We start from the raw sequence: 23,811 nt of genomic DNA on the forward strand, positions 1-23,811 counted from the left end.
CCATGCTGCCTCTCATTTATGCTTTCTGCTATTCTTCTTTGAATGACTTAAATTTTGAGTCTTCAGAGATTGTGATAAATCCCAACATTCATATGCATATAAATACATAGAAGAATATGAATTTTTTTTTATTTGGACACAGATCAACCTAAGATTGTTAAAAGCATGGCAAAATATCCTGAATGCATTCATTCTCCTTCTTAGGAACTAGATTATTATCCAACATACCTATTCAAGATATACACACTGCTGGCTAAGACAACAGGTTTCTCCAACTGCATGTCACAGTCCTAGAAATACATACTCATTATCTAGTTGATTTTTTCTCTTGTCTGGACTGTTAGCACAATTTTTTGGGGTGGGAGAGAATCCCTTTGAGGTGGCCCTATAGCTAGTAGGAAGCTTGTAATCAGGATCACCTGAAAACAGGAGAATCTGGGGGATATCACCATCTAAAGGGAATCCTCTACCAATTGGACATGTCATACAATGAAAAATACCCTCAATTTGGGATCAGAAGGCCAAGAATCTACTTTCATTTCTCATATTAAAAATGATGTGGAAGCAAAGGCATTAATGCATTACTGGTGAAATTATGAATTGATTCAACCATTCTGGACAATAGTTTGGAAACATGCATAAAGGACTATAAAAGTGTGCAAACTCTCTGATGCAGCAACACCACTTCTAGGTCTATACCCAAAAAGATAAAAGAAAAAGGAGTCACATGTACAAAACTATAGCAGCTCTTTTTGTGATGGCAAAGAATTCAAAATTGAGACAATATCTATCAATTTGGAAATTTGAACAAATTGTGGTATATGATTCTAATGGAGTACTATTGTACTATAAAAATTGATGAGCAGGATGGTTTCAGAAAAACATGGGAAAACCTATATTAATTGATTCAAAATGAAGTAAGCAGAACCAAGAAATCATTATACTCAATAACAGAATAATGATGGTCAATCATGAAAAACCAAGATATTCTGATCAATGATGATCTAAGATAATTCCAAAGCACCCATGCTGAAAAATTTTTCTTTCAGAGAGAAAGAAAACTGATAAACCCTGAGTGGAAAATGAAGCATATTTTTACCCCTTTATTTTTGTTTCTTTTTTTTTCAACATGGTTAATATGAAAAAAAAATGTTTTGTGTGAGTTCAGATTAAAAAACAACAGCAGCAACTATGTGAACTTGGCAGTTCACTTCCTGGTCCTTAGTTTTTTCATTTGTAAACTGTATGGGGAGTTTGAACCCAAAGAGATCAAAGTAAGAGAAAAAGAACCTACATGCCCAAAACTATTTATAATAGTTTAATACTATTGTTGCTAATGGATTGGTCATAAATTGGAAGATGGCTGAATAAATGTTATAAGAATATAATAGAATACTCTTGTGTTATGCTCTAACATGATGAATGAGTTTCAGAAAAAGGAAGACATATGAATTGATGCGAGAGAAGTGAATAGAACCAAGAGAATAATTTATCCTATAAATTCAATATAAAAATAAGTGATTTTGAAAGACTTAAAGATTCTAATCAAAGCAGTGATCACCCATGATTCCAAAGGAATGATTTTAAAGAATACTACCCACCTCCTTGCAAAGAGATAATGGATAAAATATTCATAATGAAATACACATTTTTGCCAATTTGGCAATCTGTTTTTATTGACTATGCATATTTGTTACAAAGATTTTGTTTTTCTTTTATTTTTTTCTAGTGTGTAAAGAAATGAGAGGAAGAAAAAAAATAGTTGCTTAATATTTTTAAATAAAATTTTAACAACAAAAAAAGAAAGGCACAAGAAAAAAGGTGAAAAATAGCTCCCAAAATGATAAAATGAGAAGTTTTAATTTGATGACTTCTAAAAGACCTTCCAGCTTTAGAGCTATGATCTTATGAAATGTATTTTCTTCCTCTCATTCTTGGGTTTAATGCATATTTGTTCAAACATGATTAACATTTTAGTAGTATTGCTTAACTTTTTTATGTTGTTTTTATGGAAGAAGCTTTACTGGAAGGAAGAAAGAAAGTTATTAGCAAAAATTACTGTGATATAAAATCAAAAAGCTTTTTAAAAAAGTCAACAATATAAAGAAGCACAGAATCTAATGACTGTACCTCATCCCTCAGGAGAGTTTTGCCAAATTCCAAATGATGTCTTTCCAAGATAGAAGAGCCATGGAGTTTGGCCAGTGGATTCTGAGATCTGAAAATACAGGGTAGGAAACATGCAGCTATTAGAATATCACAATGTAGGGGCAGGGAATCTCAAAACATAGAACACAGAATATAAGTTTTGGAAGGGACCTTAGGACACAAAACATGGAATGTCAGAGATGGAAGAGCCTTAGAGCACAAAATATCAGAGCTTTCTGGTCTGTTAGTCCAATCTCTTCACTTATAAACAGAGAAAGAAATAGATTCAGAGAGAGAAAATGATTTGCCCCAGTAAGGCTCATCCAAGTCTACTTACTATTCTACAATTCTATGGTTCTGAGGAAGAAAGGTGAGGAAAGAGGTTTCCAACAAATTGTCCAGGTTTGTCTGGGAAGGTCCTTTGGGGACCTGAGCTCACTTACTTCATCTGGTAGAGATTATTGGTGCCTCTGTGATCAATGTCATGGCAGAAAGCAGCAGTCACCATGGCCAAAGCCTCCAGGTCTGTGAAATACCGTTTAAGCTGCCCTGTCTACATGGATGATTAGAACATCTGAGTCACTGACAACTTACTTAAAACAGGTTAGCACCTCAGACACAATAAAAGTACTCATAGATTATTTAGAGACTCAGAAAAAGATTCCCCATGGTAATGACTCCTTTCCCATCACTCTGGAGACTGTTATGAGGTATTGGGTAGAATAAAGGTTGGGAGTTAGGAAAAGTGGATCAGCCATTGACATAGGATGGGATTTTTGGAAGTTCTTTCTCTTCTTTAGACTTCGAAGAAACAGATCATATGAGACAGTCCTTCCATTTCTAATTTTTGATGAATTCCTTAGTGTAACCAAGGTATATTGAGTGATCAGGATAACATCATGATGCCCCATATCAAAATAGGAGAGAAAATTCTCACCCAAGAACAGGGGAGACAGTTCCTAGGTGAATATTTATGATGCCCTGTAGAATTTCTGACCAGCTTTTCTTGTGAAGAATTCAAAAGAGTTTGCAGGTAATATCTGGGCCATTTTAACAGGGCTCATTGGAGGTCATTATTTCTGAGGTTATATCCCCAGTTCAAGGAGGATTCCATTGACCTCTGCCCCACTAGTCAGACCCCATCTGAAACACTGAGTTCAATTCTGAGATACTCATTTTAGGAAAGACAGTGATAAATCAGATGTATACTCAGAGGAAGGTAACTGGGATAGATGAGGGGGACTAGAAATCATGTTTTATGAAGATTGGTAGTAAAATCTGAGGATGCTGAGCAAAAGAAAAAGACATCTGGGATGGGATGAGAAAAGAGACATGACTGATACTTTTGAATACCTGAAAGACTGTTCTGGAGAAAGACAACTATTCTGCTTGGTTAGAGAACAGGACAAAGATCAATAGGGGTAAATTAAGGTGAAGTCTTCTTTCAGCTCACTCAAAAGAAGAATTGCATAATTCTTTCCACTGAGCTGCCTTAAGAGCTTCCCAACCCTGGGGACCCTTAAACAGAGACTAGATCAGCATTTGGAACCATTGTAGAAGAGAGTGCTATGGGGGGGCTGAGTTGGACTAAACACTCTCTGTTCCCCTTCCAACTCTGAAATTCCAGGATTGCTATGCAGTTAAGGGTGTGCTGCTAAATGATTAATTAGGTTTCCAGGAGAAAAAAAAGGTAGGCACCATAGACTTTTAAGTTAAATTTCGTTTCTTGATATTTTTTTTAAATTAGCAAAAAAAAAAAATTCCTGATCTATCACTTTTGCCAGTTTCTAAGGTATAAATGTTTACAGTGAAAATTTAACAATCAGGTCTCATGAATCAGTACACTGGCTCCAGCATATATTGGCATAGAAGTCATGAGAGGTCATGTGGGAAGAAGGCAATACCAGGAGCCTCCAATAGTTCTTTTGTTCACCTGTTGGCCTGGGATCACCCTCTCCTAACTTCATAAGTCCTACTTGGCCCCCTCAGTGTTATTCCTCCATAAGACATGTCAGGATGGATGGGAGGACTTTGAATAGATGAAAAGGTAGAAGTGACTTGATTTTGGTTGTCTTGGAAAAACAGAGGAACAGAAAACTCTAAATGTGGAAAGCTTGGACTTCCTTGTCCCATTTGCTTCTATAATACATTGATTTAATATTCCATCCACTAGGAAAACCCAAAGGAAAACTAAGTTTTCATGGTTTAAGTATAATTCTGAGAAATTTGTCTCATGGGTGCATAAATATTTAGTAATACAAATAAGGGTAGAGATGGCCATTTTGCACATATAAGCTCAAGACTAGGGAATGTCTAGAGCAATTATCCAATATCCGCATCTCATAAAAGCAAGATGGTGTAAATAAACACACTCAAGGTGAGCTGACCTTGGAGTCAGGTGACCTGGGCTTCAAAGTTGAGTTCTGCTGCTATCACTTTTGTGATCTTGAGCTGGTTACTTCTCAGACTTGTTTCAGGCCCAGTCAATGAAGAGTTTGGATTAAATGGCTGGTCTTTTCCAGCTCCATGGAATGTAGATTCCATGGTTCCTTACTCTTGGGTCAGTTACTTCCTAAATATATCCCCTGACTTTTCAGGATTTCCCTAAACTCAGGGAATCTACAGAGGAAAAGCACAAGACTTTTCTTCTCCCTTTTTTCTTTCCCAAAGCAGCACACGATTTTGTTTCACTTTTTTGTTTCATATTATTTAAAGGAATTCACAATAAACATTTAATGCAACATGTGAATATAATTTGGAGATTATACCAATAACAAGTAAAAATAAGTTAAAACTTATATATAATTCATAAAGTCCACTGACTTACATATAAAGCACAGGGAATAGGACTCTTCATTTTCTTTGCTTAATTTCAGTTCTCTTGTCAAGGATTATGATCCATTTTTTTTTACTACGTTTTAGCCCATTGGAAACTAATTTTCCAACCTTCAAATATAGATATAGAACCTTTCTGGCCTCTGCTGACATGGGGGCGGGGGGAGGACTATAGAATGGAATATTATACACATTGTCAAATGGGATTACAATGTTGATGAGTTTTGTTGGATGATCCTTTCTTTTTTTCTTTCTGTTTTTGCTTTTTAGACCTTAATACGAGGAATGCTTTACTGCATACAGTAGGACAGGAATATTCAAGAATGAAGTTAGTAGCATTTAAAAATAAGTACAGAAGTTTAATAGGCAAGTGCCCATCTCCCAAAATCTCTCTGAACTAGGTTTTCCATAGAATTCTTCACCTTAACATCTTAAGTAAGGGACTTATAGAGAGATTCTCCTGCTCATATTCTTGATTTCCAATTTAAAAGTCTTCTCTGGACCCCAAAACCTTCATTTCTCTTCAGGTTCCACATTCAAATGCTATCTCACAGTCAGAAGAACCTTAGCCTCTAATCCTGTTCTGTGGCTGCCCCTAAACTCCCCCTAAAACATTCCCAATGAGGGGCCATCCAACTTCTAAAGACTTCACAATGGAGAACTCCTTGACTGTCTCTTCCCCTAGTCTTGTGTACTTCATTCTTCCTTTGAGCATCTATCTCCATATACTAGTTCATGGGAGTTTCTTCCTCTTTCACCTATTCCCATCTGCCTGAGACAACTTCCCTAAACTAATAATTTTAGAGCAATGATAATACATTCCTACTTCTTCTTCTCCACCCTTTCACTCTTCCCCCTTAGAACTGGACTACCATAGCATCAAACCTACCACAAGCAATGAGAACATGGTCTGTCCCACGTTGAATCCATGGCGCCAGTTGTGGTAGGTAATTTTTCGGTACCCTTTGCTGAGAGAGTACATGAACCGTACTAGGGCCTGGGCATGGACATGTAAAAAGATCATTGAGTTAAAAGAGGGACACTCACAGAAGTGACATGATATAAATGTGAGGAATTTATATCACATCATCTCCTAGAAGGCATGAATTATTTTTTTCTCTATATCTCCTATTTCCTGACAAATAGTACCTTATACACTTAAAAAGTTATAGAACTGTGATTTTACTATAGAAAATTCTCTGTGTAGATGCTCCCTTCATTATAAGATCATAGATTTAGAGGTGGAAAGAACCTTCTTTCCAGAGATTATTGAATCCAACTCCTACATTTTGTAGATGAGAAAACTGAGAATCAAAGAAGACATGTCCAGAGTCACACAGTAAATATCTAAAACAGGCTTTGAATTCAAGTCTTCCTGAGCTCCCAAAACTCATTCTATTACTTCATATTATTTCTTGTTATACACATATTATATGCTTAATTAGTATTTGTCGAGGTGAACTCAATTGAATTTTAATAACACCAGGCCATATAGTGGAGGGAAATCTGACTTAGAAAAATTAACACCATCAACAGGAAATGTCTTCTTGCTGCACAAGGAGTAGCACTTCATGGGGTTCAAGGGGTCCTGACCTACAAAGGCAGAGCCCTGGCTTCTAGCCTAAGTTCTGGCATGGATTGGTGTGTGACCATGAACATGTCCTTTCTCCTCTGGGATATTTGCCAAGTACTATACTCTAGTTGTACCCCATGGTGTATAAAGATTTAAGATCATCTTTTTGTACCCAAAGGCAGATAGGTAGTTCAGTGGTTAGGGTGCTGCCCATAAAATAAGGATGACCAGTGTTTGAATTCAACTTCAGATACTTTGGAACTATGTGTCTTTAGCAATTCACTTAACCTCTCCCAGCCTCACTTTCCCTATTTGCAAGTAAGCTTCTACTTATTTAAGATGAACAAGATGTGGCATATAATTCTCATTCCTGAAGTTTTCAGAGTCATAGTGATTATTATAAAAATGATCAGAGTAATACAAAGTGAATTTGAGGTCACTTTCTGGATTTCATGCAGAACATTTAAAAAAAAAAAAAGGAACTCAGAGATTTGGGTTGTGAACTTCACCTCCTGGGGTATGTGAAACTTATCCACCACTTTCAGTTCATAATACATTTGGATTCCACATTTCACTAGCTCCAACTCTGTCAGGGGCAGGTCACTGAAGTGGAATTTATTAATTTCATATTTCTCTGCATCTGGGAGTTCACCTTTCTGAAGAAAGGAAGGAAGGAAGAAAAGAAAGAAGGGAAGGAAGAAGGAGAAGAGAAAAGAAGAAGGAAAAAAAGGAAAGAGTGAAGAAAGGAAGAAAAGAGGGAAAGAAGAAAAGAGGGAAGGAAGGGGAGGAAAGAGGGAAGAAAAGAAAGAGGGAAAGAGGGAAGAAAGGAAAGAAGGAAAGAGGGAAGAAAGGAAAGAAGGAAAGAGGGAAGGAAGGAAAAAGAGAAGAAAGGGAAGGAGGGAGGAAGAGAGGAAGGAAAGAAGTAAGGGGGGAAGGAAGGAAGGAAAGAAGTAAGGAAGGAAGGAAGGGAGGGAGGGAGGAAGAAAGGAAAGAAGGGAAGAAGGGAGGGAGAGAGGGAAGAAGGAAGGAAGAAGGATGGAAGAAAGGAGAGAAGAAAGAAAAGAGGGAAGGAAAGAAGGAAGTAAGAAAGGGAAGTAAAGAAAAGAAGGAAAGGAGAGAGGAAGGAAGAAAGGAAGGGAAGAAGGGAGGGAGGAAGGAAAGAAGGAGGGAAGAGAAGAAAGGAAAGAGGGAAGGAAGGAAAAGATGAAAAGAAGGGAAGGGAAAGAAAAAAGGAAGGAAGAAAAGAGGGAGGGGAGGAAAGAAGGAAAGGAGGAAGGAAAGGGGAATGAAGGGGAGGAAAGAGGTAAGGAAGTAAAAAAGGAAGGAAGGAAAGAGAGAAGAAAGAAGAGAAGGAAGGAAGGTAAGTAAAGAAAAGAAGGAAAGGAGGGAGGGAGCAAGAAAGGAAGGGAGGAAGGAAGCAAGAAGGGAAGAGGAAAAAAGAAAAGAGGGAAGAAAGGAAAAGACGAAAAGAAGGGAAGGGAAGGAAAGAAGGAAGAAAGAAAAGAGGAAAGGAAGGAAAGAAGGAAGGGAAGTAAAGGAAGGGGGAAGGAAGGGGAGGAAAGAGGGAAGGAAAGAAGGAAGAAAGAAGAGATGGAAGGAAAGGAAAGAAGAAAGGGAGGGAAGGAGGGAAGGAAGGAAGGAGAAAAGAAAGAAAGAAGCAAGGAAAGAAGAGGGAGGGGAGGAAAAAAAGAAAAAAAAGGGAAGGGAAAAAAAGGAGGAAAAAAAAAAGAAAGTTCAAATTAGTTAATTTGTATAAATTAGTACAAGGCTGAGGTAAAAGTGTGCCTCTGCCACAGACCTCTCTCCTTCCTTGTTTCCCCTTTGGAACAGGGTAGAGGAGCTAGTTATTCCTCCCAGCAGAATAAGGAAAGCTCCAGCAGCCTCTACTTGGCTGTCAGACAAAAGGGAAAGAGAGCCTTAGATCCCTACAAACTCCTGGGTCAGGACCTAGTGAGCAAAGGCCCAGAGCAAGTAGTAACTTGAAGAGCACAACTGGGAGATTCCTCATCCCACCATATTAAAGGAGCAGTTCTTTAATCTCAATAATTAATCATCTCATCATTCTCTTAAAAATAGCAGAAATCTAATCAAGGAAAGGAAAGAAAAAAACAAAGCAGCAGTGAGGAGCCACTGTGGTGGGATAATGGCCAAAGAAGATTCCAGGAAACTTGGTTCAAATCCCAGCTCCACCAGCAACTTGCTATGGAACTCTGGGAAAGTTAACATATCCTCTTGATTAGATTGGGACTATAACTCAGTCTGGCCTTACGATTGATGGTACAAAGCACATCAATATTCACCAGTGACATGACAGCCACTGGGAAAAGTCTTTCTTCTCCTAAATATTTCATCACCTACTTGTTGCCAAACCAGAAATTCCATCATTAAGTTTATGACTTTGAATCCTGTAGTCACTTCTGGTCTTCCAGAATATCTTACAAATTTTTCTGTCCCAGATATCACCTCAAATCCTTATTAACTTCTCGCATTAATGGGACAGGGACAGAAGGAGATGGAGACAAGAATATTTTCACAATCTTGCTTAGGGCCAACCTTTGTCCCAATCATCTACAAAGTTACAAAAGGCATTGTACTAATTCCACTTACTAGAATTTCAAATAATTCCTCTTCTTCACAGTCACAAGGCTCCTTCCCATAGACTTCTCTAGTTTTCTGGAAAGAAATAAAGGGAGTGCGGGAAGAGAGAGAGAAATGATGAAAAGGAAAGAAGGCATCAGCATATATGTGCTTCCCCTCCTAGTCTCCCTTCCCCAGTATTCTTTGCTAACACTAGCTTTTACTTCTAGTACTTTTAGGTTTACAAAGCACTTTTCTTCACAATCCTATTGTATAAGCATTGTTATGCTTATTTTACAGATGGGGAAACTGAGGGTTAGAGATAGGAAGTGACTTAAATACTGTTTCACAATGGCAGAGCCTGGATTATGGTGCTGGGTTTTCCCTACTTATCAGGTCCTTGCCACTAAATGATGCTGCTACCCTATAACCCACAAAGTCCTAGAAGCATTAAAGACATCATCCATGGAGTGGAAAGGACACTAGCTTTGGACCAAGAGGGCCTAGATTCAGGTTCCAGCTCCCTTACTTACTAGCTGTGAGATCTTAGAACCTTAGGTTTTCCTCATTCAACTTAATGTTATTGCCTTCCCTATGAGATTATCTCCAATTTATACTGTATATATATATCTTGTTGAGATATAGTTGTTTGCCTTCTCTCCACTTCATTTGATTTTGAGCTCCTTGAACCAAGTACTGCTTGCGCCTTTCTTTATATCTTCCTATCTTGGCACAGTGCCTGGCACATAGGAGGTATGTAATATATGGCTGTCAAATTGTTGGCAACCTCTATCTGCCCCAGTTCTCTCAACTGTAAAATAAGGTATAAGATTAGATTATCTTTATCATCCCTTTATCATCCCTTCCATCTCCAAATCTCTTCTCCCACAATTCTCTACTTTTTTAAGATTACAAATTCGAGAACTAAATATTGACATCTTTCCTAAAAAATGATATTGTTTATAAGTTCAGATACCAGAGAAACATCATCCAGTTTGGCCAAACACATTGAACAAGTTTTCACTGATTATAACAGTCAGGTGGACAATGAGCACTTAGTAAATTTAAACATTGGGGATACAAAAAAATGAGGCAAAAATAAACCCTAAGCTTAGAGGGTGGGGCAACTTGTTAACTTTTCAAAGTCTCTTACCTAGGTGAGGCAGCAAGATAACAAAATGAATAGAACACTGGGCCTGGAATCTGGAAGATCCAAATTCAAATGTGGTCTCAGATACTAACTAGCTGTGTGGTGTGTACAAGTCACTTCAACTTTATCTGCCTCTGATTCCTCAACTATAAAATGGGAATAATAATATTAATACCTGTCTCCCAGAGTTAACATTTAAGATAACATTTCTAAGGCACTTAAAGCTCCTTCTTTTAGGAGCTAGCCTAGCTGTCTGCACCCAGCATGTGGTTAATAAACATTTTCTAATTTGCAATCAGTTCTGAAGGAGAACAAAGACAGGATTTCTACCCATATTCTACCCTATCAGAGTCAGGTAGGGAAGATAAGACATAGATAACAATATAAAAGAGCATTAAGAACATGGAACAATGCAAAGAGTTTGGAGTTGGAGTTCAAAGGGTTTGAATGCAGCCTCTATCACTTCTTGGGCAAGCTAGTTGATTTTTTTTTTTGGCCCTAGTTTCTTTACCTGTAAAACGAGAAGGCTGCACTAGATATCCCCCTCTAGCTCTAAGATCCCATGGTCCTAAGGGCACAAGAGAGGCACAGAGTATCAACAGTTCAGATGATATCACAACTTGAGGATGAGGGATGTTAAAGAAGACTGCATGGAGAATAGGTGCCTATTAGACAATTCATATCAAACAGAGGAAGAGTAGGGTTTCTTCAGTCTCTAGGCTCACTGGGCTATCAAGTTAAGTCTTTCATGGATTTCAAATGCCCAGGGAAAAAAATTGCCCAGGACAAAAAGGCATGTGGTAATTCTCCATAGGACATCAAAAAAAAAAAAAAAAAAAAAGTGACACTAACCAGGATTTCCTGTATCTCATCATTGTCACACTTCACATGATATTTGACCATATCCTGAAATATATCCTTCCTGTTTTCCAGCTTGTTCATTGACTCATAGGTGTCAGGATTTAGGACAGACCAGCCAAGGAACTGGGCTAGAGACTGAAAAGAAAGAGAAAGAATGGACAGGATAAGAAATATCTCTTCTTATTCTCCCCCACCCCATACCCCGAATTGAAAGAGCATAAATTTTTAAAAAATTAAATTAAAATTTAATTTAAGAAAAAGTTTAAGAGTACAGTTTTTAGGAGTGGGGATAAGTATTTTTATTATTATTATTTTAATAATTTACTTTGCATTCTCACCTTCAACTTTCCTATTAAATAAGATTTATTTTTAAAAAATAAATATATATTTTTCCTAATTATATATTAAAACAATGTTAAAATAAAATATTAATTTTTACCATTTAACAAAAGTTTTGAGTTCCAAATTCTATCCTTCCCTCTTTTTTCTTCCCTCTTTCCCTCTTCTCTCTCTTCCCTAACAGAGTAAGCAGTCAGATAGGTTATATACATGCAACCATGAAAATTTATTTCTTAAAGCTGAGCCTAATGTCCCCAAATAATCAGCAACTATCTATGGGAGTAGTGTGGAGCTGACACGATCCCACATGTACATGTGGTATAAGGAAAGTCTTAATAGTCTAATGGAAAGAGCTCAGACCAAGTAGAAATGAGGAGGCCTCGGGCCTAGTACCAGCTGTCACAAAATATCAGAGCTTTACAAAAGAACCTGAAACTACCTCTAGATTAAATTGTCCTTTTATCAGATCTTCTTCCTATTCCTAATTTTGTATCACTTTTTCTTTTTAACAGAAGGTAATATAAACAGTAAATATTGTAAAACAAAAGGATCTTTAATGTCAGCTAGTTCTTTCTCTTATTTTAAAAAGATCAAATGACCTGTTAAAAGACATACAATGAATTAAGGGCAGAGTGACTAGCATCCAGGTCTTTTGATTCTCAAACAAACTTCTATTCTACTTTCTACTATACTTAATTTTTTTTTCTTTTTAAAAATTGATATTTTCTCCAATTGATGAAAATCAACTTTATTTGCCTCCTTCCCACCTAACCCACTCATTGAAAAAGAAGGAAAACCAAAACTTATTACATTTCTTTCTATAGCTCTGTAACTTTCTTTTTGATTTTGGTCAAGTCACGTGGCTGCATTGGACAGTAGGACTGAGAATGGGAAGGAACTTTGGGGATCATTAATACAGTCAACACATCTTGCAAAGAAAACTGAGGCTAAAGGGGGAACTGACTTGCTCCAATTCATATACAACATTATATAATGAAAGTAGCTGGATTCAAATTGTGGATTCAAATCTAGGTTCTGTAATTAGTCTAGTTAATGACTTTAAGAAAGCCTTGTGACTGTAGCTGCTGGGCAAATCACTTCTTTGGGTCATAGTTTCCTTATCTGTTCAATATCCCTTCCAGCTCTACATTTGTGAACACTAAGTAACTATTACTAAGTAACCTGTTTCTAAGAAACAGGTCCAGATTTCCAGCCATTCTTTTCCTCAATTTCCTTTTCTAGAAAATGAAGAATAAGAATCATATAATTTTTTGAGTTGTAGTTCACCTTAGTTTACCTAGTTCAACCTGCCACTCAATGAGGGAAATGTTCTACATATCCTTGGCAAATGATCACCTTGCTCATTAAAATGATTTAATAAAATAAAGACATTGAAAAACACTTTTCATTTGTTGTGGATACTATTTTCTCTATTAATCCAGTGTAATATTGCACTAGCTTTCCACCTCCATTCTTGGTTCCCATTTACCCTACTAAATATTTGAATATTTTAAACCTGTAATCTGAGATTGGCTAACTAGACATCTCTCCCACATAGTTGAATCTAAGTGTCTATTGTTTCATTTTTGAGAGTTTAAGCCTTTGTATACTTCCCTCTCTGGAAGTGTTAAGGTGAATTCACAGAGAGATAAATGCTTCAAAGAAGCCGGTGAAGTAATACTGCAGGAAAGACAAGAATGATTGTGATCACTATTTGGAAAGTCCTAGAAGAATATTCTCTTGGGCTATAATAATAGTAAGAGCTAACATAGATAATGCTTCAAAGTTTGGAAAGAACTTTACATGTATCTCATTTGATCCTCAGAATAACTTATTTTATTCTGTATATACCTAGATAATTACATATATGCATATTATGTATATACACACAATTATACATAACAATTATTCTATAATTATCTCCATTTTACATATAAAGAAATTGAGGTAGAGATTGAGAAAGGATAAATGATGTGGCTAAGGTCACATGGCCAATAACTATTGGAGGAAGTGTTTAAAGCTGGGTTTTCCTAACTTTTGGTCCACCATTTTATCCACTGTACCATACTGATTTCCTACAGTAGAAAGTCAGAGGACCTGCCTCCAAATCTTTCTTTTTAAATTTTTTTTCTCAACAGTACTTTATTTTTCCAAATACATATAAAGATAGTTTTCAACATTCATTATTTTTTATTAAAGCTTTTTATTTTTCAAAACATATGCATGGACAATTCTTCAACATTAGTCTTTGCAAAACCTTGTATTCCAATTTCCCTCCCTTCCCCCACACCCTCCCTTAGATGGCAAGTAGTCCAATATATATTAAACATGGTAGAAATATATCAACATTTTTTTTTTTTTTTTTTTTGCTGAGGCAATTGGGATTAAGTGACTTGCCCAGGGTCACACAGCTAAGAAGTGTGAAGTGTCTGAGGCCAGATTTGAACTCGGGTCCTCCTGACTTCAGGGCTGATGCTCTATCCACTGCACAACCTAGCTGCCCCTCAACATTCATTTTTGTAAGATTTTGTGTTCCACACTTTTTTCTCCTTCTGTCCCTTTTCCCCAAGACAGTGAGCAATCTGATAATAGATCATAAATGTACAATCTTTTTAAACATATTTCTATATGTCATGTTGTGTAAGAAAAATCAGAACCAAAGGGAAAAACCATGAGAAAGGGGAAAAAAAAAAAAAACCAGAAGGAAAAAAGGTAAAAACAGTATTCTTTGAACCTCATTCAATCTCCATAGTTCTTTCCCTGGATACAGATGGCATTTTCCATCTACAGTTTATTAGAATTGCCTTGGATTACTGAATTACTGAAAAGAGCTAAGTTCATCATAGTTGATCATCATGCAATCTTGCTTTGGTGTGTACAATGTTTCCTGCTCACTTCACTCAGTATCAGTTCATGTAAGTCTTTCCAGGGTTTTTTGAAATCAGCTTATTAACCATTTCTTATAAAACAATAATATTTTATTATTCATATTCTAATTTATTCAGTCATTTCTTTTTTATTAAACTTTTTACTTTCAAAACATATGAATGGGTAATTTTTCAACATTAACCTTTGCAAAATCTTGCGTTCCAATTTCCCCCCTCTTCCCCTTTCCCACTCTCCTAGATGACAAATAATCCAACATATGTCAGATATGGTAACAATATATGCTCAATCCAATATATGCATATATATTTATACAATTATCTTGATGCACAAGAAAAATCAAATCAAAAAGGAAAAAATGAGAAAGAAAATAAAATGCAAGCAAACAACAAAAAGAATGATAATGCTATGTTGTGTTCCACAGTCTTCTCTCTGGGTATAGATCTCTCTTCATCACAAGATCCTTGGAACTGACCTCAATCATCTCATTGTTAAAAAGAGCCACAATGATCTCATATAATCTTGTTATTGACCTATACATGATCTCCTGGTTCTGCTCATTTCACTCAGCATCGGTTCATGTTAAGTCTCTCCAGGTCTCTATGAAATCATCCTGCTGATCATTTCTTATAGAACAATAATATTCCATAACATTCATATACCATAACTTATTCAGTCATTCTCCAGCTGATGGGCATCCACTCAGTTTCCAGTTTCTTGCCACTACAAAAAGAGCCCAGGCCAAGGGAAATCCCAAATAAGGTAAACTTCAACTTTCTTCCCAATGTCGATCCAGAGATAAACACAAAATAATATAATCTTTTGTTTTGTTACCCAAATGTTTCCATTTTGCTTCAAGAGTAAAGAAACCTGGAGTTAAATAGAGATAAGTATAAATGCATGGCTAGGCAGAGAATTTAACCTCTGCCTAGGCAATAGGAATTATTATAATTGAAGGCTTAGAATGATTGTGAGCAAACTCAGAATTTTTCTTCTAAAAGAAACTTCCTAAAGCTGAAGAAGAGAGTCAAGTAGAGTGTAGGGGCCATTTTACTGTGTTAAATAAACTATCACATTCTATGTGATAACTAGATTGTGATCCTGCATCCTGGACGCCAGTCATCTTTATTTTTGTCCTGCCACTGGACTGCGATGATTCAGGAAGACAGTGAGTCTGAGGACATTACACAACTCTGCATCACTTAAATCTAATTCTGTCTCCCTTAAATCTAATTTACTAGCAAATCAAGGCATTATCCATGATGTCATTGGTCCTCTTCGAAAATTAAGGATGAGAAACAATTCAATACATTCATCATTTCTTAAATAAGAGCAATATTCAATTATATGTATATGCCTTAATTTGTTTAGTCATTCCCCAGTCAACAGGGAATTGCTTCCAATTCTTTGCTATCACAAAAAGTGCTACTATAAATATTTTCATGTCTATAGAGTCTTTCTTTTTGTCAGTGATCATGTAAAAATATAAGTCTAGCAAGGGGATCTCTGGATCAAATTGTATGAACATTTTAGCAATTTTATTTGATAATTCCAAATTGCTTTCTAGAATGATTATGCTAATTCCCAGGTCTATCAACAATAAATTAGTGTGCCTGTGTTTCCAATATCAACTTTTATAAATCTTTTGTCATCTTTGCCAATTTCCTGAAGGCAACACCTCAGGATTGTTTTGATAGGCATATCTTTTTAATTTTAATAACTTGGAGTAGTGTTTCATGTGGTTGATAATAGTGTGTAATTCTTCTGAAAACTGCAGCCTTTGTATTATTGTTCTATAAGACATGATCAGCAGGCTGATTTAAGAAAGGCCTAGAGAGACTTACATAAAGTGATGCTAAGTGAAGTGAGTAGAACCAAGAGAACATTGTACACAGGAACAGCAAGATTATATAATGGTAGACTGTGATACATAGCTCTTTTCAACAATGAGTTGATTCAAGCCAGTTCCAATAGACTTGTGATGGACAGAGTCATCTGCATCCAGAGAGAGGACTATGGGGACTAAATGTGGATCAAATATTTTCACCTTTGTTGTTGCTGCTTGCTTCTTTGTTTTGTTTTTCTCATTTTTTCCCCTTTTGATCTGATTCTTCTTGTGAGGCATGATAAATGTAGAAACTTTTTAGAAGAATTGTACATGTTTAAGGATTGTTTGCTGTCTGGATGAGAGCAGAAGTGGGGAAGGAGGTAGAAAAATTTGGAACAAAGTTTGGCAAAGGTGAATTATTTTTGCATGTATTTTGAAAAACAAAAAGTTATTTTAAAAAAGAAAGAAAATTACATTCTTTGACCACATGTATAGTGAGGACATGGCTTTGAATCTTATATATTATTTGGAAAATTCAATACAAAGATTTTTCCTACTTATCAACTATGCTGTATTATACTATATGGATCATCTATTCAAGAGCTTTTCAGTTTAAGAAAAAAATTTTCCGACCATTAGAACTATTCCAAACTAGAATCTACTAACTTTGAAAATAGTGAGTTTACCATTACCAGGTGACTCTAAGTAAAATTTGACGATCCCTTGTCTGAGAGGTTGTAAATATCTATTCTGCTACTAGATGGCTTTTAATTTCTTTTCAAACACTGAAAATCCACGATTTTTAAGTTTTCCCATGGGAATAGGGAGTTTTTCAGGTAGGGCCCAACTTCATAAAGGAGGGGAAACAATTTCTCTAATGGCTATTCTGAAGTCAAAGAAACTGCCTTGACTCACTCTTTTTGTGGGGTAGGTGGGCTGAAATGGGAGGGGAGATTGAGAGGAAGTTAGAGGGGGCATACACCAGAACTGTGACCTATATACCTAGTTCTTAACAAGCTACTTATTTAACCTAGCCCCCAGTGATGGCAAGCTGCTGCTGGCTGCCCAAAGCTCTCTAATGTCTCCTATCCTTTCCTCCTTCAGAACATCCAGTCCTGACTCCCTTTGCCCCCAGGAACCACCCTCTCCAATGCAGAGACTAATACTAACTCTTTGGACCCCATGTATATGTATGAATTAGCTGAATCAGCTTCCTAGCCATGACCTTCCCAAAGGGTTGCTTCTTAGCTTCTCTGACTGGGGAAATTGGTGGTAGTGAAACAGGCAGTGGAAGGGAGTGAGGATTATAGGGATAGAAGATATATTTTGGGACAGGGACTTTCCCTGAAATCAGCAACACAGATTAGTCCTGGTAAAGACATCACAGTCCTTTCCTCTCCTCCTCTGGCACCTTTCTCACCTTCATTTCTGAGTTCCCTTCCTTTATCACACTCTCAGGAAGCGCCTTCTGATTATCAAATTTCAGGGAGCACATTGTTAAGATGTTCCCTAGAGAACAGAATAGTACAAGTCTCAGACTGAACTCCCATTCACCCACACTATTTGGAGTCATGTTCAGGACATTAGGTCTTCCTAATGCCCTTAATACAGACGTCTCTCTACAGCCCAGAGATCACACAAAGACTCCTGTCTGTGCTGAAATAATTACTGCTTTTTTCATTTCAGTACAATATGTTCCAACCCTCTTCCTTGCCCCCAGGTAAATGTGGGACCATTCTACAGGGTCAAAACAGGTGGCCTTTCTGAGCCTTTTTTTTGCTGCCAACCGCTCTCTTCCTGGCTATTTGCAGGAAAGGCACAGAAGGGGAGAAGAGGGGACAGGGATGGTGGAGAAACAAACCTCCATGAGAGTTTCATCCATGTCATCAAAGGGCTTTCCATCTTTTCGATTATAAAATGTAGCCACTCCAACGATTTCTTCCTTCTTGTTGACTATGGGCATTGAGAGGACATTTTTAATCATCCATCCAGATTCATCCAGAGGTTCTTTCTACATAAAATAAGGAATAATGTTATGCTTACTCCCACATTTGTTTGTAAAGGAGCCATTTTTGTTTGTGAGGAGCCATTCAGTTGACTTCAGGAATTATCCGACTGTTCTGGATCAGACTAAGTTGGATTTTGCTCATTTTACTCCCCAGTTAAAGTCTGTGACTACGTGTTCAACTCAGGACAATAGGAAATGTCTCTATAAGCCAGATATACATAGTGATTTATTTCAAAAGCTATCAGAAAAGTGAAAGGGTGGATGTCAATACCTCATTTTACAGATAAGGAAACTGAAATCAGTGTCTAAGCAGCTTGCCCAAGATCACAAAGATACTTAGTAGCAAAGCTGGAATTTAAACCTAGGTCTCAGGTCCTCTGGCTCCAAACTAAGGGCTCTTTCACTATATTAAGTGATCTGGTCACTAGCAAAATTAGCTGTGGAACTAGAACTCAACTTACTTATTTAAAGACTTCACTTTCCAGACTACCACATTTCTCTAAATCCTTTGCATCCCATCTATTCTCCCCCAGACATAGATCTCCATATATATCACCATTCAAGCCTTCAGAATTGACTATGTAATACAATGAATTAAAAATCTGAGTCAGGATTAATTCACTATATACTCTGATTAGTTATCCCAGCCAGGAAGATAAGGGGAAAAAAAAGTAAGTGCACTTTTGATTCTTCTTTTTTTATATTATTAGTTACATATTCAAAAGCCCCTTCAAGATCTAGCATTTTCCAAGTTCTACTTTTTTTATTGTCATTCATTGGATTTATGAATGCCAGCTCCATTGTGGGGGGAAAGAAAAAGAGTTCTCCCTTAATTTTTTGTTATAGACCAAATACAGAGGAGGATATTCTTTTACTAGAGTCTGTCCTCCCTCCCATAAACTCCAGATAACCAAATTATTTTGGAGACAGTCCCAGTTTCTGAAACACATCACGTAGGAGGTGTCACATTGTGTCTCCCAACTCATTCATTTATCTTAGGCTAATCTCAGTCACTAAGGCCAAACAAAAGTTGCCCTTTTTTCTCTAATAAGCTATCCTATACTCGTCGGGAGTATGGACATATTGGGACTTTCTACATTAATAAATCCCAGACTAAAGTTCATCAGGTTGATTAGAAAACATCCCAGATCAATTCTTCTTAAATTCATACTCCCACTTAAGCATTTACTGTTCCAGAAACCTGACTGGAGAATCTCTGGGCACATTGATCCAAAACCTTAATTCTGAATAGTTCTTTGGGGAACTGGAGAGACCTCACTAGCTCTCCTCTTGTTTGCCTTCCCCAGTGCCTAACATTTAGAATTCCAGTAATGTTCATGGTGCACAATTTGTAGACGTTACTCAGGTTAAGTCTTTTGTGAGAGTGTAGACCTCTCCCAAGTTGATGGATCCAAAACTCATACTCATTCCCACTACATAATTATCCAAATTTAACAAAGTTTTACAAATTTCTTTTAGGCTTAGTCTTGCCTTGGTGCTTATAAGGATCTATCCTAAACCTAAAATACAATTAGCAAAGGAAAAAAAAAGGCAGTCAAACTTCCCTCCTCAAAGAGGAAAGCATTCAGGTAAATCCTAAAAACACACCTAAATACAATCTTGAAATGGCTGTCCTTAGTTGTTCTCACTTATAAGGACAAGCAACTCTGACAAAACCAACCAAACAAAAACAAAAACAAAAATCCACATTTGTTTTTATGAAATGTTCTCACTCCATGTTATGGCAAGCAATCTATTCTCCCTTCCCTAAACCCCCACAAAAATTTTTATTTTTAGTTAAGCAATCTCAGACAGTCCCTGACAATATGGAAGGTTTAGCTCTTGGGATTGGTTGGAAATTAATATAAATATAATAATAACTTACGTATATATAATATTGGGACTGTATTGTGTCAGGTGCTGTGCTAAGCCTTTAAAACAATTATCTTATTTGATATTCAACAACAGCCCTGGGAGGTAGGTACTATTATGATTCTCATTTTATAGGTAAGGCAACTGAGGCAAGTAGAAATCACATAGTTATTACTTAGGCTTATCCACTATAGCATTTAGCTGAACTCAGATGAATTGAATGAACTGACTTCTTCTTGTTGTTATCCATAACACAGCACAAACATACTTGCCATTTGAATGGCAAAGGTGGTGGTGGTGGTGGGGGTTATTACCTTGGGATTCTTCTCCTTCCTCTCCTCCTCTTCCTTTACTAACTTGGGACTCAGAATGCTCTGTGCCTCCAAGGATAAAGCTGCTATTAGGATATTCACAGTAGGTCACTGTTAGCAGCTGGGAAAAATGGGGAGTGTGGAAATCTTAGAAGTGTGGGAAGAGTTTTCAAGGTGTAGCTAATGAAACTTATGGCACACCCTTAGAGGGTCACTGGAATAGGTGATGGAGCACACTTTCCTCATCTGAGAGAGACTGTGGGACTGTTGGGTGTGGAAAGATACATAGATTATCAATGAGTCAACCAACAAATATTTATTAACCTCTCAGATAAGTTGACCTTGATGATTGGGTTTTGCTTAACATTTTCTTTATCACATGAGAAGATTCAGTGGCAGGGTTTATTGGAACATCATTATAGTATAAAAAAACTTTTAAAATATCTGTAAGTAGATATTTTAGACCTATTTTAGTCCATTTTATTCTCTGTTTGTTTCTTTATTATTTTCTACTGATCTTTATCTACTCTAGGTCAGTTCTATACTTTCCATATGCTCATTGAATTTTAGAGCTGGAAGGATAGGGTTTATTGGAACTTCATTATAGTATAAAAAACTTTTAAAATATCTGTTAGTAGAAAGTTACCATTGGTCCATTTTATTCTCTATTTGGTTCTTTATTATATTCTACCAATCTCTATCTGCTACTCTAGGTCAGTCCTATACTTTCCATGTGCTCATTGAATTTCTGAGCTGGAAGGATAGGTACTTTGCAGACAATTTAATCCACACTTAGTAATTCAGTCAAATTGAGACTTATTAAAGACCTTTGCTTAAAAAGGCCAAAGTGTCCCATTGCATTCAGAGCCGTCTACAGTCATCCTGATCCATTTCAGGATGCCGCTCTACCAAGATGATGCCAAAAGAAAATCAGACTTTGTACAGTTCTTCCTCATTCAAATCCAATTCACTTGCATGTCACCTTCTTAATGTCAGGGTCCTTTTTGAGAATGAAGAAAAAATAAGAAGACAACAATCCCCACTACTCTTTTTTTTCATAAAATTTTAGAAAATTCAATTAAGTTTTTATTTTATTTTATTATTATTATAGCTTTTTATTTACAAAACATATGCATGGGTAAATTTTCATCAATGACCCTTGCAAAACCTTCTGTTCAAAATTTTCCCCTCCTTCCCCCTCCTCCCTCCCCTAGATGGCAGGTAGTCCAATACATGTTAAATATGTTAAAATATTCAAGTTTTAAAAGTATGTAGGCTTATTAGGCATTTTGCTAGGCACTGGGGAGACAAAATTTTCAAAGAGTTTATACTTTATAGAGGAAAAACACACAGATAAGTAAATTTTAAAATATAGGCAAAATTAATAATTGTTATTTTGAAGGGAGTAAGGGCAGAATACTAACAACTGGGGGAAATCAGGAAGGACCTCTTTTAGAGGGTACATTTGGCAGAGGTAAAGAGAGAAGATCATTTAAGGGACAAAGGCAAAGAGGGAGCACTTAGGTGGTGTAGTAGGTAATTTTGGTCCTGGAGTCAGAAAGATTCATCTTTGTGAGTTCAGATCCTTCCATCAGACACTTACTAGCTCTGTGATCCTGGGCAAGTCACTTAACCCATCTGCAAATGATCTGGAGAAGAAAATGACAAATCACCCCAGTATCTTTGTCAAGAAAATCCCAAATAAGGTCAGGAAAAATCAGTTGAACAACAAAAACAATAAGAGAGAAGGTGAAGTGTCATGTAGAAGGAACAGAAAATGGGCCAATTTGGAATGGGGAGTGCTTAGGAGAAGGGAGTAAGGAGAGAAAGTGGTAATATGAAGTCAATCTGAAAAATAAATTGGAACCAAATTAAAAATGACTTTGAATGTAAAAGAGAGGAGTTTGCATTTTATCCTCTAGGCAATAGGAAGTCACTAAAGTTTCTTGAGAAAGGGAGTGACATAATGAGAGTTGTGTTTTATTTAGATCAGTTTGGCAGATATGTGAAGGATATGCTTGAGACAAGATTTGAAAGCTAGATTGGAGCAAGAGAATCAGCCACATAATTGTTGTATCTAGAATATATAACCCAGGTCTCTGGGCTCCCAGTCCACAGTTCTTTCCACCATATCACACTAAAAAGTATTCAATATTTTCAGATTCACAACAAGCTAGAACTAGAATAATAAAGATATTGATCATAATGATAATAATAACGATAATGATAGAAGCTTTAGGAGATTTGATTGGCTTGCCAACTCCTTTCATTACTCTTCTCAACTCTGTTGACATAATTTCTCAATAGTGTTGTCGTCAGATTACTTCTCACAAAGATCTTCCTAAATTTTCTGTTAGAAAAAAAATCATAACATAGTTCTTTCTTAGAGAAGCAAAAAATGGCCTACCTGGAAAGCGAAAAAGTCTTCTGAAGCAGCATTCATGATATTGCAAATCTATAAACCACAAAGGGGAACAAGATGAATCTGAATGGTCTTTGAGAGAGAACTGGGAAGATGAGGCAATGACATCCTGGCCCACCCTCATCCCCTACACTCCATCTCCAATCTTAGTTCTTACATGCTACATATAGAGAAACTAAGGAGATATTGGGACACTTGAGGGAAGGTGGGAAACTCTTCCTATCACTTTCCCAATCTGAATCCAAATCATCTTCCTTTCAGAGACAGGGGTCCCTCATCTCAGCCCCACACTTACCAGACCATTCTGGGCAACATATGTTGGGAGACCACTAACCAAAGACCAGTGGTCAGGAGGGGGATTCCTGTAAAAGAAAAAGCAGACACTGACCTCTCTTTTAGGTGGGAGTTCAAATAAAAACTCTAGTACTGTATTTTTCCTTCTTCTTTTGCTTTTCCCCCCTTTCTACCTGATAATATTTCTATTTCCTTAACTAGAAGAGGCTATTTTTCAACTGCTTTTCTTTTTGGTGCTTCCTCTTAAATATCCCAGTTATATGACACTGAAACAGTTGTATGTGATAGACTTGTGCACATGCTAAATAATTTTTTCTAAATATTTTGTATAGCACATCTGTATTTATCTTCGAAGTGGTTTAATTACAAAAAAAGATAGTTGCAGCACTTGGCCATGCCTAGCATTTTGGCCCATCTTCTGAGTGTTCTATGTTTATATAGTGTAGGATTAACAGTGCTGCTATTGAAAAACAGCATGGTGAAATGAATAGAGAGCCAGTCTTGGAGTCAGGAAAAACTGAGTTTAAGTCTTGCTCCAGGTATACATTGGCCATATGATGTTGGCAGCATTACTTAACCTGTCAGTCTCCCAGACAATCCTGCAGGATGCAGAGAAGGTGATAACTTGCTTTGATGGAGGAAGTTCCTTACCAGGAGCATCCTGGTGGAATGAATGGAATTCCCAGTGGAATCCAAGTGGAAGAAAT

General features: G+C 36.8%; 1 protein-coding gene across 1 annotated transcript in view; it reads right to left on the reverse strand.

Moving 5' to 3' along the window:
* The window catches only part of PDE6A (phosphodiesterase 6A), a 90,171-nt gene that overhangs the window by 35,599 nt on the left and 30,761 nt on the right, over positions 1-23,811 (reverse strand). The window contains exons 7-15 of the mRNA XM_031953505.1: positions 23,106-23,172; positions 22,796-22,843; positions 18,059-18,208; positions 11,136-11,279; positions 9,164-9,229; positions 7,066-7,212; positions 5,873-5,980; positions 2,592-2,701; positions 2,131-2,218 (exon numbers count right to left, since the gene is read on the reverse strand). Coding sequence (XP_031809365.1) covers positions 2,131-2,218; positions 2,592-2,701; positions 5,873-5,980; positions 7,066-7,212; positions 9,164-9,229; positions 11,136-11,279; positions 18,059-18,208; positions 22,796-22,843; positions 23,106-23,172 — 928 coding nt within the window. The remainder of the gene's footprint in view (positions 1-2,130; positions 2,219-2,591; positions 2,702-5,872; positions 5,981-7,065; positions 7,213-9,163; positions 9,230-11,135; positions 11,280-18,058; positions 18,209-22,795; positions 22,844-23,105; positions 23,173-23,811) is intronic.

This window comes from Sarcophilus harrisii, chromosome 2 (genome assembly GCF_902635505.1).
Source record: "Sarcophilus harrisii chromosome 2, mSarHar1.11, whole genome shotgun sequence".
NCBI classification, from domain to species: Eukaryota; Metazoa; Chordata; class Mammalia; order Dasyuromorphia; family Dasyuridae; genus Sarcophilus; species Sarcophilus harrisii.